At 39.7% G+C, this 17,062-nt stretch overlaps 1 protein-coding gene across 5 annotated transcripts; it reads left to right on the top strand.

Annotated features, from left to right (window-relative positions):
* Window positions 1-1,386: 1,386 nt before the first annotated feature.
* Window positions 1,387-16,754, top strand: LOC133383507 (uncharacterized). Of its 5 annotated transcripts, none has more exons than XM_061624363.1 (9): window positions 1,387-1,597; window positions 3,092-3,354; window positions 3,751-3,966; window positions 7,096-7,305; window positions 8,520-8,674; window positions 9,830-9,992; window positions 11,273-11,476; window positions 11,982-12,184; window positions 14,322-16,754. In XM_061624363.1, exons 2-9 carry the CDS (start codon window positions 3,108-3,110, stop codon window positions 15,591-15,593), a joined length of 2,670 nt encoding a protein of 889 aa, XP_061480347.1. In that variant the 5' UTR covers window positions 1,387-1,597; window positions 3,092-3,107; the 3' UTR covers window positions 15,594-16,754. The 5 variants fall into 5 exon arrangements, with proteins under 5 accessions (XP_061480347.1, XP_061480346.1, XP_061480349.1 ...); XM_061624362.1 differs by lacking the exon at window positions 1,387-1,597 and adding an exon at window positions 1,623-1,714; XM_061624365.1 differs by lacking the exon at window positions 1,387-1,597 and adding an exon at window positions 1,623-1,714 and having other exon boundaries at window positions 11,357-11,476.
* The last annotated feature ends 308 nt before the right edge of the window (window positions 16,755-17,062 follow it).

Here is a 17,062-nt window from a genome sequence, read left to right on the forward strand (position 1 = left end):
GGCTGTACTTCCAGTTCCTGGCATCTCCATGTAGTGCTGGGAAAGATGTCTGCCTGAAACCCTGGAGAATTTTTGCCTTCAGTGTAGAGTCTAGACAGCAAACACAGATGTGTGGTCTGATTCAATACAGAGTAGCTCCTTATGTTTCTTCCAGTTTTTCTTATAACAGATCAATGCATTTTTAAAATTCCATTTTGCCTCATCATAGCAACTGACAGCAAGACCCACAATTAAGTTTGTGCCACCAGCCTTCTGTTGTTGTTGTTATGTGCCTTCAAGTCGATTACGATTTATGGCGACCCTATGAATCAGCGACCACCAAGAGCATCTGTCATGAACCACTTGAAGGCAGTACATTTATGTTTAAATCTCAGAAACCTAGTCTGCCCTTCTCTGTTTTACAGCAATTAACCCAGTGCCGATATCCTCCTTGCAGCTTATTAAAGTATTAAATACATGACTCCATGTTATTATATCATGGGCGTCCGCGGGCGTGGGGCGGGGAGTTGGCCCACTCTCTATGAACCATAATCTCCAGATGACAGTTTTTCTTTTCTTTTTACCGTTTGTAGAACTTGAGAAATGAGACAAGATCTAAAGGCACTGTTCTTCTGTGTGCATGTGTGTGGGGGGACTAATTTGCTCCTCAATTCAGCGTTTTACATACTTTCCCACACATACACCCCAAACGTTCTTGCGGACGCCCATGCGTACGTTCCACCACCCTTTGGTACAGCAATGAGCTTTGAGAACGTCTTCGCGATCGACCTCCTATCTGTTTTTTCTGAAGGAAATAGAGGGCTAGGGGCGGCGCAGTTGTTCCCAGCGGCAGCCGCAATTGGAATGGGGAGGATAATTGGCTGATTTTGTGATCCGATCCACTCCCAAATTGCTTTCACACCTGTAGGAGTTCCAGTCCCTCCACCCTAGCCAACTCACATTTGGAAAATGCTCGGAGAGGGATCGGCCCGGAAAAATATTAACCGGGAAAAGCTTAATTATCTCTCCTCACACACCCTTCCAGCTCAAATGCGCATTTCCTTGAAAAAAACGGGGTGGAGGAGGCAACCGATCAATCATCGATCTCCAGGCTTGTTAGATGATGTTTTGAAATGCATAATTAGGAATTGTAGTCCAGCAACATCCGAAAGTTCACAGGATCCCAATCAGCCCTGCATACATCTACCCAGTCCCGTTAGTTTCTGCCAGAACAGTTTGGTTTCCCCGCCCCCATAGAAAGCCTTACAAAACACTCAAGTTGCACCACCAAATTGCCCCCCGACGCATGTTGTGCTCTATTCGCTTCTATGCTGACGCACTGAGCTTTTGGCCCGAAATCCCGAGTATAAAGCAGATTTCCAGTTAAACTGGAAGTGAGCAGCGAAATCTGCAAACTTACGTGTTCGCAAACTATAAGCAAGCCCCGCCCCTTCCCATGGATTCTGCCCAAGTTCCTATTGTCCCCTGCCCCGCTTTGGAATGGGGGCGGGGCCTAAACCCTACCTGGAGGCAGGGATTCTAACACTGGAGTAGACCGCCGACGGGTAAAGGCTGGCGGAATCGTCTATCAATCTTCTCTTGCCTTTTGAGAAGCGAGGTGTGTGTGGGCTCGCCTTCTGTTTAGCAGGCCCCTACCTAGAAGAGTGAGGGGGAAGAGACCGTAAATAGGACTGCACTTGCAGTCTACATCCCAGGTCGAGGGTGTGACTTGAATGTATGTCAGCGACGGGGAACCACTCTCCAAATGCTACTGGGATTCAACTCCCATCAGGCTCAACCAGCGTGGGCAATGGCCAGGGATGATAAAAGTTTTAGTCCAGCCGGGGGGCGGGGGGAAATAAGGCGAGCATAACAGTCTATCTTTGGCTTTCTGGGTGGAAGGGCGGGATATATATTTAATTAATAAATAAACAATAACATATTTTTAATATGGTAGCTGAGGGTATTTTGCCTAAGGAAGAGGCAATTCATACATTAACCAGGAAACAGCACTTACAGGTTTGTGTGTGTGTGTTTTTAAAAAAACTTCCTACAATCTAAAAAGTCCCAAAGATGAATTTTATCCTTTAAAAAAAATGTATGCATTGCAGGGAGACAAGTGGATCTCGCATCAAATTAGAAATGTGTACTCAAAGATGCTGCATTTCCTTAATACTCCTTTTTAAAAATCAAGATGGTCAATAGAGTTGACTGCATATTTTTATAACATTAGGAGATGAATTTTTAAACAATTCCTGTGTTTATAATCAGTTTGCATTTGTTTGCTGTGCCTGGATTTGTGTGTCAATAATGAGAGTTTTAGGTGATAAAATAGTTATATTAAGAAACCTTTTTATGTTTTACAAGTTAACAATAATTCATTTTCCTTAGTTACATCCCATTTAGACTACTGTAACGCGCTCTACGTGGGGCTGCCTTTGAAGACTGTTCGGAAACTTAAACTGGTACAAAGAGCTGCAGCCAGAGTATTAACAGGGGCTGGTTACAGGGAACATACAACTCCTTTGTTACAACAGCTCCACTGGCTGCCAGTTTGTTTCCGGTCACAATTCAAAGTGCTGTTTTTGACCTTTAAAGCCCTATATGACCCAGGTCCAGGCTATCTGTCAGACCGTATCTCCCTATACGAGCCTGCCCGGGCCCTGAGATCTTCAGGAGAGGCCCTTCTCTCAATCCCAACACCCTTGCAAGTGCGATTGGTCGGGACGCAAGTTAGGGCCTTCTCGGTGGCTGCTCCTAAGTTCCGGAACTCCCTTCCTAGGGAGGTACGAATGGCCCCCTCCTTGCCATCCTTCCGTCGGCAAGTAAAGACTTTTTTATTCCGACAGGCTTTTGGGATAGAAGGTGTTTAGGATTGGGCTTTACAAGGCTTGTTTTAATGTTTTATATTATTTGTATTATTTTAAATTGTTTTTAGATTTTTAAGTGCCTTTTATGGTTTTAAGGTTGTGCATAGTTTAATTGCATTTTAATTGTATGTTTTTCTATGTTTTTAACTACACGTAGTTTTATTTGTAAGCTTCCCTGAGTTCCAGTTTGGAAAAAGGGCAGGGTAAAAATAAAGTTTCAATTTCAATTCCTCCTCCTGCAGGTCTCTGTTCCCTATCATGAGTAGATTTAGTAAACTCCGTTCTGCAATGCTGTTGACCAGATACAACTTGAGGAGAAGAAGTACTCTGGATGAGATCTGTAAAGATGCATCTTTTTTATATCCCCCTCCTGATGGGGGTTGGGGCTGGGTTGTGGTGCTGGCAGCAGCTACCCATTCCTTGTTTATCAGTGGCTTTCACAATGCTTTTGGTGTTTACATGATGCCCCTTCTTGAGACTTTTCAGTCAAGCAACTCACAGATAGGTAGGTCATAATCACATGTTCATTAGGGCTGGATTTAGTGTGGTTTTAATATTTTAGTACTGAGGGGTTTTATACAAAAATAGAGAGTTACTATTTTCTGTTGCATCTTGTTTATTTATTTATTGTATTTATATACTGCCCCATAGCCGAAGCTCTCTGGGCGGTTTACAATAACTAAAAACATTTAAAAAATATATACAAATTTAAACAATATTTTTTAAAAAATTGTTTGTTGGTGTATTTAAATAACCAGACAATATATATACACTGCCACTTTTCTATAGACCTCAACAGTTATAATAACTAATGCCAGTGAAGCATATAATAATCAGTTTCATTATATAGTGATATGTATGGGTTTTCCTGTGTTTAATTACAACTTTTTGTCTTTTTTAGCCTGGATTGGATCCATCAGCTATGCTTTCATTATGATTTTTGGTCCTGTTTCTGGAAAACTTCTGGTGAAATATGGAGCCATAAAAGTTGCAATAATAGGAGCTTTAGTTGTCATGTTTGGTCTACTGTGTTCATCCTATTCCCATGATTTGCGTCTACTGTTTTTCACTCATGGGATCATTGTTGGTGTAGGATCAAGCCTGGGTAGCACTCCAGGTAACACAATTCTATTTCTTTCATCAGTAACCTAACTTGAAACTGTGTTCTGTAAAGTTCCAGTATTTTTGTTGTGTGTCAGCTAGTGAAGAAAAAATTATGCCCTAATGCAGGCAGCACGTTTTTCATTTAAAATTGAAAGTCATCTGGTCATTTTGATAGACTATGCATAGGATACTATTTGTTTATTTAAAATGTTTATATATCTCCATTTAGGTCTACAATCTCCTAATGTGGGTGTGTAGGGGTGAGTCAGTGTAGTGCAGTGTGTGTGTTTTAGTGTCGGATGTTGTGTTGTGAGGAGTGGTACAAAGGATAAGAAATGGCTTATTCTGAACAAGTTAAACATACCATGAGTGATGTTGAGAAGCTGCCAGCTAGTGTGTGTTTTTCTTCCATAGACTTTGCTAGGATGGTTTTTCAGGAAAGATTTCTCTGCTTGTATTATGTCTTTACCCATGAGTTGTGTAACATGGTTGCAGTTTTTATTAAAAAGGCTTTTTGGGGAGCCAGTGTGTTTCAGTGGGAGTTCATAAAATTATCCCAGGCTCACGCTGACTACATGAGAGACAGGGCTGAAAGGAATGTGATGTGAGAATGAATAACAGGCAGAGAAGGTCAGTTAGAATATGACAGTCTGGCTATGTGAGGGACAAAAAGAGACTGACCTGGGAAAAGAACTCAAAAGAAGATGAATGAGAATAGTTTGGGAGGCGTTGTGAGGAGGGGGAAGTATCTCTGAATTACACAGAGGCATACAGCACAGCAGAATTTCCTCTAAATATAGATAATTGTACTAAAATAAAATATAGTAACTACAATTTCTGGTTTTGTTTTCACAAATTATAGAAATTATACACTGACTGGGTTGATAGGAAAGTGTCATTAAGGAGCATTAAGGTTTTACTAAACCAAATTAAATTATTTTTGTTATATATTCTGAGTTCTTCTGGAGTGCTTAAGGACTGCCACTCATCAATTTTGTATTTTGGAAAGGTGTTTGTTTGCTGTGCGTTTGAACATATCTTTAAGATATCATAACCAAGTCAAGTAGCAGATTTTCATCTATTCTGCATACAGTTGGATGTTATTTTGAATCGAGACGGTGAACTGAACATTTCAAAACTGCACTGATTTTAACCAAATTTTGCACAGTGGTTCCTGAGTTCAAGGAGTAGGTTTTTGTCTATGTTTGGATACAATTGGAGGTCATTCTGATTCAAGATGGTAGACTGGATATTTTAACCACTAATTTCAAATCTGCACTGATAGTTTGGTTTCATAGAGTTCCTGAGCAACACTGCGTACGAGGCTGCTAGTGTGTTGTAAAAGAGGGTCAGAAAAATATTTGAGAAAAGAGTTTAAGACTGAAGTGACAGATTGATAGGGAATAACGATCCAGTTTAAAATTTAAATACTACTTCAAAAGTTGAATTTAAATTTCATTTGAGATATCTAATTCCAGCTCCAACTTTTTAAAGCAACAAGACTGACAGAGAATAAAGATTCTGTTAAGGCTTATATGTCTAAAGATCTCAGATTTATCATACCAGGACTTCATAAAAATTGGTATATGATAATTTTTAAAAGAATAATAATAAAAACTAAAAACAACCATAGTCAGAGACAGTATGCTTCTGAAAACCAGTTGCTGGAGGCTGCAGAAGGGGAGAGTGCTCTTGCACTCAGGTCCTGCTTCCAGGCTTGGGCATCTGGTTGGCCACAGTGAGAACAGGATGCTGGACTAGATGTGCCACTGGCCTGATCCAGCAGGCTCTTCTTGTGTTCTTAATCAGTTAAGCCCTCTTCAGGCATTCAAAAGTGGTGGGCATAAAATGAGTAGGGGGTATGGGTGTGCATACACCAGTGCCCCTTGCCAGTTCCACTTCCTCCAGACTGATCTTTTGACATTGAGTGGGAAGATATGAAGGAGTCTTCTAAGGATACTTGGCTGAATGCCTTTAGAAGCCCCCTTTAGACCTTCCAGTGAAGCAGGCAGGGATGGCAATGTTGGATGCAGCATGTGTGCTCCTTCTTCCCCCACATTTCATTCATTCATTCATTTCTGTTCCACCCTTCCTCCAAGAAGGAGCCCAGGACCACAAACAAATGATAAAATGCTAAAAACATCTTTAAAACAAAATATATTTGAGACTCCTTAATTAAAAAAAAAAAAATCCAAAAAACATTCCAACACAGATACAGACTGGGATACGGTCTCTTCTTAAAAGACTTGCTGAAAGAGGAAAGTCTTCAATAGGTGCTGATAAGACAACAAAGACGGTGCCTGTCTAATATTTAAGGGAGGTAGGTGCCAGAACACTAAAGGTCTGCTTTCTGTGTTGTGCGGAACAGAGCTCCTGATAAGATGGTATCTGCAGGAGGCCCTTACTTACAGAGTGCAGTGACCAACCAAGTATATAAGGGGTAAGATGATCTTACAGGTATTCTGGTCCCAAGCTGTATAGGGCTTTATATGCCAAAACTATCACCTTGAACTTAGCATGGTAGCTAATGGGCAGTCAGTGCAATTCTTTCAGCAGTGGGGTAACATGTTGGTTATCCTGCCGCAGTGAGCAGTTGTGCCAAGCGTTTTGCACCATCTGCAGCTTCTGGACCAACCTCATGGGCAACCCCACATAGAGTGCATTACAGTAATCCAGCCTGGAGTTTAGCAGCGCATGAACAACAGTGGTCAGGCTAACCCAGTGTACAACAGCCAAAGCTGGTAAAAGGCATGCCTAGCCACTGAGCCTAGTCACCTGGGCCTCTAGCAAAAAAGATGGATCCCGAATAACCCCTCCCCCCCCCAACTATGAACCCACATGCATCCTTTTGGACATATGAATAGAGCTCTGATGTTCTTAGGATCAAAGCCTGCTTCACAAACAGGCTCAGCATATAGTTTTTTTTAACGTAGCTGGGCTCAAGAGTGAGCCACAGATTTGGACCTACTCCTTTATCACATATAGTTCCTTTGTTTTGAACTGGGGCCTTTGCATAGGAATGCTTGTATGTGTGGATTGCCTCCTTTTTCAGATTTGTGTATGAATGAAAATAGCTAAGTTACGGGACTTCATTTAAATAAGTGATATGAATTTCAATTACTTTGCTATCTGTTTTTCATAGGCCTGATAATGGTAAGCCTTTACTTTACTAAAAAGCGCTCATTTGCAACTGGAATGGTGATGGCAGGAGGGGCTATAGGAACTTTTGTGCAGAATAAACTTCACCAGTACCTAATTCAGACCCTTGGATGGAGAGTTAGTCTACGTGTATACAGTGGGACTCTAATAATATGTATTATTGCTGGATTTGCATATAAACCTCTTCAAAAACGTATGTAACTTTTTGGTCTTTATAACTAGCTTATCTTCTTTTTGCCTTTATTATGTTCCTATTGCAGATATGTTTTTATTTGCAATAGGTCAACCAGATAGGTCCTGTTACTATAAGAAGAAGAGGGAATTTTGGAAAGTGTAGCTTGTCAGTCTTGAATGAAGAGTAAGAAAAACTGCACATGCTGAAATTGCTTCTTGCACTTTGCTGTTCTCTTGTATGTATCTGTTGACCCCACCTTCCAAACCGCCTTTTATGGCTCCTTCTCATTTTCATGCTAAGAATGTAAATGTTACATTGACTCAGAATCAACGTAAGATGCACAGGTAACTCCTGAATGAGGCCAGAACTATACATTACAAAGACAGAGGCTACTGCTGAGATGGCAACATGTCAAGATCTCCTGCCTCAACAATATCTAGTATCCCATATTTATTTATTATTTGATTTATATCAAATAATCAATCAATAATATATCAAATGGTTTATTTATTATATTGATTTATATTATGACATGTGATTTTTTTTGCCAGTCACCAGTGACGTGGAATAGAGCAAGGAATGTACATTATAATGGCATTAGGCCATACACATGGGGTAAGTTGAATGAGATGTTAACAGAGTGGGAGAGATGAATTTGAACAGCATAATTTTAGACCTGAAATATACAAAAGAAACTTGCCTTTGGTTCATCTCAGTGGGGCTAAGGAGGAAAACATGATCAGCCCCACCCTGGGTCTTTCAGTGGCTGAAACCATGTGGCCTGGGCCAGCACCTCAGATTTTCTGCAGGATTCATTTAATAAAGGGTTCAGTGCTGGTGGAAAAGATGGCAGATTTCCACTTAGTCTTGTGAAATCATATTAGTGAGATGTGAACATCTTAATTCTACTGCAGCTTTCTAAGATTTACAATGAGGTTCATGTAGTACCACCTCCTTGAACCCACTTCTTGGGCAAGATTTTTACTTGTGTTCTGCGTAGATAGAACCAGACTGCTCAATTGCCTTCAAAATTGTGGGCAAAAAAAGAGAGAAATCACACAAATCAGATCTCTGTGCATTGGTCCTATGCATTTGAATCCTCATATATGATTAGGGTTTAAAATACCTCTTCTCATATTTACTGCTTCCTGATGGTGGGTATTCATAATTATTAGCCTTGGTCCTATGTAAATACTGGTAATAATAGTTTGTTTCAATTGTATTTTTTAAAGATAGAGCTCATCCAAGTGTAGTTGAAAAGTTTAAAACATCCCCACTAAGAGGTTTTATTGTTGATTTAAGTTTGTGGAAAGATCGTATCTTTGAAGTTTGGGTCTGTTCTCTTGGACTAGCCAAATTTGGATTCTTCATACCTTTTGTGCATATGGTAAGAATTCATTTGTACATTTGATAATCCGTAATATCCTCAGTGTGCTTCATCTTTTCTGCAATATTTACATATAATTTTATATATAATTATAATGTGACAACGTTCAACATAGAATCAAATGTTTCACTTACAATAAAAATGGAATATTTTTATGTCTTCTTCTAAATAAATATCTTGCTTGAAAAAACAGTAAACAGTAAAAGTGTTTGTACACAATTAAAAATGTTAAGTTACATATTACTACAGTACTTGCCATTTATATTCCAGATTTAAAATAGTACATACTTTCTAGTCTGGATTGTGTTAGCTGTTAGAACAGTCCTGTTTTTCACATTTTAGAGACAGGCAATGGTGGCTGAGAGAAGGTGACTTGCATAAAGACAGAGAGAAAAGTGAAGGCTTTGAATGCAGTTTGGGAAGAAGAGATATTTGTGGTCTCGGATCAGAGCACATACATAAATAGTCTAAAGGATATTTTATTATTCTCACATAAATGATGCTAAGGAAGGCTGGAGAAGATTGATCCAATGTAAATATAAAGGGCCCTTATATCTGGTAAACCTTACTAGGTGCAGGGTTTGTTGCTGTTTCCATATTTTTACATTTGTTGACTTGTAAGCTGATCTGAAAACACTGCAGTCCTGAAGGTGCAGGGTATACATATACTTCAAATCAATCAGTAGGGACTTGCCTAGCAAGAGCAAAAGTATGAGAAAGGCATTGCAGTAGTTCTTGAGATCATTTATGGTTTCATTTGTTGAATTGCTCAACAGACTAGTTAAAGATGGCCACCGATCAATTTTATATGAACTTGCAGTCAGATGCAGAAGTTATGACATCCTTTTGTGATAATAAATCAATGGTGTCATTGTCTCAGTTCTGTACTTTGCAGCTCAACTGAAGATAGGCAAGGCAAATAAAAAGTGTGGGAGGTTTGACGACATGTAGCAGGTCTTCAGTTATTTGCATTAGTATACGCTTTGCTGACTCTTGTTAGTGTGCATTGAAACACTGCCACTCACAAGGATCTGTTGCAGCACTTAATGACCTTGTTTGCTGTGTTGTCGTTAGCATTTTGTTCCCTAAATACAAATTGTATTTTTAACCAATGCACACGGATATGAATATAAAACCAGTGCCATTATCTTACAGATTAAACTTGCGGGTGACTTGGGTATTCCATTGGAAAAAGCATCCTACATCATGGTAGCAATTGGATTGAGCAGCACAGTTAGCTGTCTTCTATTTGGAAAAATATGTGATAGTGAACGAATTGATAGGCTTTATCTTAACCAGGTATCCATATTGTCTGTTGGTAAGTATTCAACCTAAGCTTTATGTCCCTGGCAATGATTGTTTGAAAAGGCTTCAAAGAGGCTGGCCAATGCTAAAACAAACTGGTTAGCATAATTGCCACTTAAGACTGTGACTGAAATAAATGAAGTTCCAGTCCTTGATCCTGGTAGGGGTGCTATGCATGTGGAAGCCTGCATCCACCTGTGTATCCCTACCTGGATGGGGAATTGCATGTACAAATGCCCAGTGTAAGTGCATTTTCGCTCTCTGATTATCAGAGTGTGCAGAGCGGCTCTTTTGTAAAAAGCTGAAGCGATCAGCTGCTCAGGAAGAGAAGCAGGGGTTTGGGTTAAATCCCCACCGCACTCTCTTCCCTGCCATTCCCATCCCAGCAGCTTACTGGTGTCAGCTACTTAGGGCCACGTGGGCTCCATGTGTATATTAGATTGGAGACTCCATTTCTTTTTAAATATTGAAATGTAAGGAAGTCTGTAAATGGAAAAATCATCCCAAACAATATATTAGCCCTGTTATAATAATTATACACAGGTATTAGAATGATCATCATTCGGTTGTTGTTGTTGTTATGACTATAATACCTGCCTTTTAATGGCTCAAGAAACTGAAGTAAATAAAGAATGATCAGCAACTATCAAGCATTTGATTTTAAGATTAACATTGAAATTTATGTACTATGCATATGCAAATAAAATGGAGGTTTTATTTGTCTCTCCCCCTTTTTAAGGAGAGGATTTATCACCCTTTAAAAAGAATTATATGGGTCCTCCCCCTCCCACAACTCTATGAGAGACCTCCATTAAGGCATCAGCCCTTGATTTTTTTTATGTATCCTGCCCCAAAAGTTACTGGCCTACTAAACAGAAATGTCAAAGCACTCGGTATGTTTATTGTGTGCGTGAGGGTGTATTGAAAAGTCCTGGGAACAGTAGTGTAGCTTTTGAGATAGTCTCGGGTTCAAAGGAGAAGTTTAGGAATCCAGATGGACTTGTATTAGCCCAGTGGAATTTTGACACACACACCCTTTGAACAACAGACATCTGTGTCATATAGCAAACTGCTTAGGAAACTCTCCTGAGTTTAAATATCAGTTTGCAATGTAGCACTGAGGGAGGGGGCTGCTGTTTGAGAAACAGAAACGTGTGGGTAAGGAGAACTAACTTTCAAATAGACTAGTGGATGTTTTTGACTGTTATGCCATTGCCATATGTTTTAATGAATTGGTAAACATGTTTGTTTCTTTCAACATCCCACTATGTAATCTTTTGCTTTGTTTTCCAGGTGTGGTATATTTTATTATTCCTCACTGTACCAACTTTGTCTCTCTAATAGCAATTTGTGCTGTTTTGGGATTTTTTGATGCAGGAAATTATGTTCTCTTACCTGTCCTTACTTTTGATTTGATGGGTGCGGAAAAAATGCCTGTTGCATGGGGTTTTTTGATGGCTGTGAATGCAATCAGTTGTTTTGGTCCACCCTTTGCAGGTAAACCAACCAATGCAAATCTGTTCTTTTTCTATACAGTTAATTCATAACAAAAATGTAATTTCCCTTGCTTAGTAAAATTTCTTCCCTATGTCATATGTATATGGCAGTACATGGACTGCCTTCAAGTCGATTCCGACTTATGGTGACCCCATGAGTAGGGTTTTCATGGTAAGCAGTATTCAGAGGGGGTTTACCATTGCCTTCCTCTGAGGCTGAGAGGCAGTGACTGGCCCAAGGTCACCCAGTGAGCTTCATGGACCACCCAGAGAGCTTCGGCTATGGGGCGGTATATAAATAAATTTGAACCCTGGTCTCCCAGGTCATAGTCCAACACTCTAACCACTATGCCACACTGGCTCTCTCTCGTAGTACATAAGGGAAGGTTTTTTTAAAATTTCTCTTAGTTTGTCATTATGATGAAAGATATCATAGGAAAATTTGAAATAAAGTTATTATTTGAAAAATAAAGTTTGATAAATAAACTACATTTTTTTTGTTTCAGGTGGAATGTATGACATGTTTGGCAGTTACACTATTGGCTTTGTAGTAACTGGAGTTTGCAATATTGCAGCAGCTAGTATACTTGCTTTTATTCCATGGCTGCAAAGAGCAGCAATACAGTCGAAGAAAAACTATATTAATGCTTCCGTATGTGAAATATCACGGACCATTGTTCCTTGGCAATCACCAACTCCTTCATTAGGGGTAAATACAATTATTCTAAATTTTGTTCTAAACAAGTAGGGTCTGGCTTTGCCATAGAATTTTGTTTTGTGCATTAGTCCAGGGCTGATGTGTGGATGATTCTAGCTGAAGGGTTTGTCTTGATGTTAATTTGATTTTTTTTATCTACCACCAATTAAAAGTGCTACAAAAATTAATATTAGTTATGGTTTATTTTGTTGTTATGTGCCTTCAAGTCGATTATGACTTATGATGACCCTATGAATCAGTGACCTCCAAAAGCATCTGTCACGAGCCACCCTGTTCAGATCTTGTAAGTTCAGGTATGTGGCTTCCTTTATGGAATCAATCCATCTCTTCTTTGGCCTTCCTCTTTTTCTACTCCCTTCTGTTTTTCCCAGCATTATTGACTTTTCTAGTGAATCATGTCTTCTCATGATGTGTCCAAAGTAGGATAACCTCAGTTTCATAATTTTGGCTTCTAATGACAGTTCTGGTTTAATTTGTTCTAACACTCAATTATTTGTCTTTTTCGCAGTCCATGGTATCCCCAAAGCTCTCCTCCAACACCACATTTCAAATGAGTTGATTTTTCTCTTATCCGCCTTTTTCACTGTCCAGCTTTCACATCCATGCATAGAGATCGGGAATACCATGGTCTGAATGATCCTGACTTTAGTGTTCAGTGATACATCTTTGCATTTGAGGACCTTTTCTAGTTCTCTCATAGCTGCCCTCCCCAGTCCTAGCCTTCTTCTGATTTCTTGACTATTGTCTCCATTTTGTTTAATGACTGTGCCAAGGTATTGATAATCCTTGACAAGTTCAATGTCCTCATTGTCAACTTTAAAGTTACATAAATCTGTTGTCATTACTTTAGTCTTTTTGACATTCAGCTGTAGTCCTGCTTTTGTGCTTTCCTCTTTAACTTTCATCAGCATTCATTTCAAATCATTACGGGTTTCTCCTAGTAGTATGCTATCGTCTGCATATCTTAAATTATTGATATTTCTCCCTCCAATTTTCATTAAAATATTTCTAATCTGCCCTGTACTAGTTGATCTCAGGGCAAGACACAACAGAAGAACAAGCAATAAAACAATCTTTGAACACCTAAAACCATAAAACATAATAATCTATAAGAGTCACATTCAGCATAAAATCTTAAAATACTCAGTCAACACCACTGAACAACACAAGCAGGTCACAACCTCAACATGGCCCAAATGGTTGAGTAAACAGTCAGGTTTCAACTTGGCACTTAAACATAGCCTATGGCAACACCAGCCAGGCCTCTAAGGAAGGATGAAAGGGCAGAAAAGTTTCTTTCCTGTGTCTCAACATAATACATAATTTCAAAGATGGGACACCAAGGAGAACGTCCCTCTCCTTCGGCAGATCTTAACTTGGGGGCAGAATGTATGGAGAGAGGCACTGCAAGTATTTAAATCCTAAGCCAGTTGGGGTTCTAAATGTCATCACTAACTCCTTAAAAGCAGACTAGAAGCATATTGGCAGGCAGTGCAGTTCCTTCAGGACTGTGATTACATGGGCACTATACCCAGCAGCAATATTGCTTCTACATTTTGCACTATCTGTAACTTCTGTGTCATCTTCAAGAACAGTCCCATGTAGAGTGCATTGCAGTAATATAATTAGGAGATTACCAGAGCATGGACTATGGTCAGACTGTTTCTCTCCAGGAACAGTCATAGCTGACTGAAGGCTACTTGAGCTTCAAGTGACAAAGCTGAGTCTAGGAACACTCCCAGATTATGTACTTGCTCCTTCAGGGAGTGTGCAATTCCATCTAGAGAAGGTTGATCATTGAATTCCTAGACCTGAGAACCATCAATCCATTTTATTGGGATTCAGTTTCAACTCGGAGAATATGCTTCTGAAATTGTTTGTTATTGATTTCTTCTGGGGAGGGCTTAGACTTATCATTAAGGATCTGTGGATTTTGTTACTTAATAGACAAATGTTTCCTTTTCAATATAATTTTGTGTTGCTTTTTAATTTCTAAGAACACTGATGATGCTTGGGGCAGTGTGCATGGAAACAGAGACAATTCTTAAGATCAGACCTATATAAATTTAATTATATTTGCATCAAATACTTCATGCTATCTTGTGCAATTACATTTGTTTTCTTACAGAGTCTAGCCTCCTCATACACAAAATCGATTTTGGCTCCTGAAGAGTGTCCATCAGACCATTCAAAAAGATTTAGTATTAAATCATTCAGTGTGAAATCATTAAAAAGCATAATGAAGTCAGATGCAACATCTCATAAAAGTGCAACAGGGACTTTGACTCCGCACAGAAAAGAAGGGACTCCTGTCTCAGCTGCTGAAACACTGGATGTTGACTCACAAGAGCATGTTGAAAGTGCAACTGATTTGTTGCCAATGCAAGAGCTAGCCATATCAGAAACATCATCATTTAAAAGTGAAAATGGATTGATAAAACAGGGAGAACTCACTCCCCACAGAAAAGAAGATGGAGTGGCTTTCATTGACGAAGATGAAGAAGAGCAATCTGAAAGCCCAATTGATTTGAGGCCGATGCAGCAACTAACCATTCCGGATGCAGAAACTTCAGAATCTACAAAAGAATTAGAACGTATTCCCCACAGAAAACAAAATGGAGTGGCTTTTGTAGATGAATATAATGGTGATGAAGGAGAGAAATCTGAGATCGCAACTGATTTGAAGCCAGTGCAGGAGCTGACCATACCAGATGCAGAAACTTCAGGATCTGTAAAACAAGCAGAGCGCAGAGTGGCTTTTGCAGATGATTATGAGGATGATGAAGGTGCGCATCCTGGGAGTAAAACTGATCTGAGGCCAGTGCAGGTGCCAAATATATCAGATGCAGAAACGACAGGATCTGCAAAACAAGCAGAGCGTAGAGTGGCTTTTGCAGATGACTATTATGGTGATGAAGGTGCACATCCTGGGAGTGCAACTGATTTACGGCCAGTGCAGGTGCTAAATATATCAGATGCAGAAACATCAGAATCTGTAAAGCAAGCAGAACGAATTCCCCACAGAAAAGAAGATGGAGTGGCTTTTGCAGATGATTATTATGATGATGAAGAAGCACATCATGGGGGTGCAACTGGCTTGAGGCCGGTGCAGGTACTGACCATATCAGATGCAGAAATCTCAGGATCTGTAAAGCAGGCAGAACACTTTCCCCTCCAAAAAGGGGTGGCTTTCATAGATGACTATGATGATGGTGACGAAGAAGAGCAACTTGAGAGCACAGCTGATTTGAGGCCAGTGGGAGTTCCCTTTAAAAGTGAAACTTCAGCACATGTAAAAGAGGCACAGCAAATGCTTTCTACTTCCCACCGAAAAGAAGATAGTGTGGCATTTGCCACTGATGACAGTGAAGACATTGAACAACCACCACGACAGAAATGAGTGCATGCGTAATATTAATGATGCTAGAGCAGTTATCAGTCTGTATGTCTGGCTAGTGCTTTGACTACACTCTACACTTGCAATGTTTTATTTGAGTAGCACTCGCAAATCATTATTTTCAAAAGGCATTTCTTTTCGTTGTATATTACTTTTGTAACTTAGTTTCACAAACAATATGTAAGTGACTGGATTTCCAGTGGCAATTTAAAACTTTTGACAGATTGCTTAAAAAAAATACTAATAAAATTAAGATGCCCTTAAGATTTGATATTTCTGTAGCTGGAGTTGCTTGTCATTAATACTATTTAGCCTCTGCTGGAATGTGGTATATTTAGTTTTCTTTCACAGTTGCAAGAGACAACATATATATAAAAAAGAAAATATTTTATTCTTTGTGTTACTTTGATTCAGTTGTTTTCTTCTGTGCTGCTGGGGCATTTCTTAGATGGTATAGTGTTTCACTGATTTTTATGACCAGTATAGTTACAGAGAAGTGTGACTGGCAGAGCAATCCAAACACTGACCAGGCAGGAGCAGGGCATGACACAGCAGCAGAGTCATTGCTATATCTGCAACTCTGTCACTCATGCTACCCATGGCAGGGAAAACCCTGCCCTAAGGCTAAACCAGTCTGGAGCTGGGGTCTAGTGGATCCTGGGCAGGCACAGTCCCTTTCCACAACACCCTATTTTAGGGCAGAAAGCCTACCAGCAGTACTTCCATCCACCTGCACTTTTGGTGAGTGGAATAGGGAACCCACCCTTCCAATGACCTTACCCCCAGCATGGAGTATTGGGAGCGTGGGTTGCACCTTAAATAGTAGATCTAGGCAATACATTGCTTGTGCTGTTGAACGTTTTTTGGGATGTCTTTTATTGCCAGTTGTTGCTTCTGATTATTATATTCTGTGGGTTGTGTCCAATGCTGCATGAGCAAGTTCCACTCTTGTAACGGGGCTTTCTCTTCCTCTCCTCTCCCCACATGCCCTCGAAATCTGCAAAGGAGAGGGGGAAATTCTGTCGCACAAGCAGAAATCTGTTGTGTGAGTAGAACAACAGTGCTGGATACAACAACCTTATATTTTAAAATATATTGTCTTGTTTGTAAGCTGCCCAGTGAATATTTATGGATGTGTGTGTATGTAAATGTAATAAAATAAACTGACCTGTAGCCATAAATTGACCTGTGAACTTATGATCACACATTAATGGGGGGGGGATCTTGCTTGCCACGATGATTCCATGCACTGGAAGATGTTGAACAATGTAAAGAATACTTGAGATTCAGGGCACACCAGGGATATAGTAGAAGCCCTGCAAGTCTACGAAATGACTTACAGCAAAAGCTTGAAGAAAGCAAATTATCAAATAAAAATGAAGGTTTATAGAAGTTGAATTATAGGATGGAATCTAGGATTTAAAAAACAGAGATGCAAATTGCTGAAACTTAATTTTTTTAGGTAAAATAGC

This window comes from Rhineura floridana, chromosome 4 (genome assembly GCF_030035675.1).
Source record: "Rhineura floridana isolate rRhiFlo1 chromosome 4, rRhiFlo1.hap2, whole genome shotgun sequence".
NCBI classification, from domain to species: domain Eukaryota; kingdom Metazoa; phylum Chordata; class Lepidosauria; order Squamata; family Rhineuridae; genus Rhineura; species Rhineura floridana.

What these genes read in the sequence shown, in the direction of transcription:
- LOC133383507 (XM_061624362.1), top strand. An exon ending in ATATAAACCTCTTCAAAAAC is followed by an intron (nt 7,306 to 8,519) that starts GTATGTAACTTT and finishes TATTTTTTAAAG; the next exon opens with ATAGAGCTCATCCAAGTGTA. An exon ending in CACCAACTCCTTCATTAGGG is followed by an intron (nt 12,185 to 14,321) that starts GTAAATACAATT and finishes GTTTTCTTACAG; the next exon opens with AGTCTAGCCTCCTCATACAC.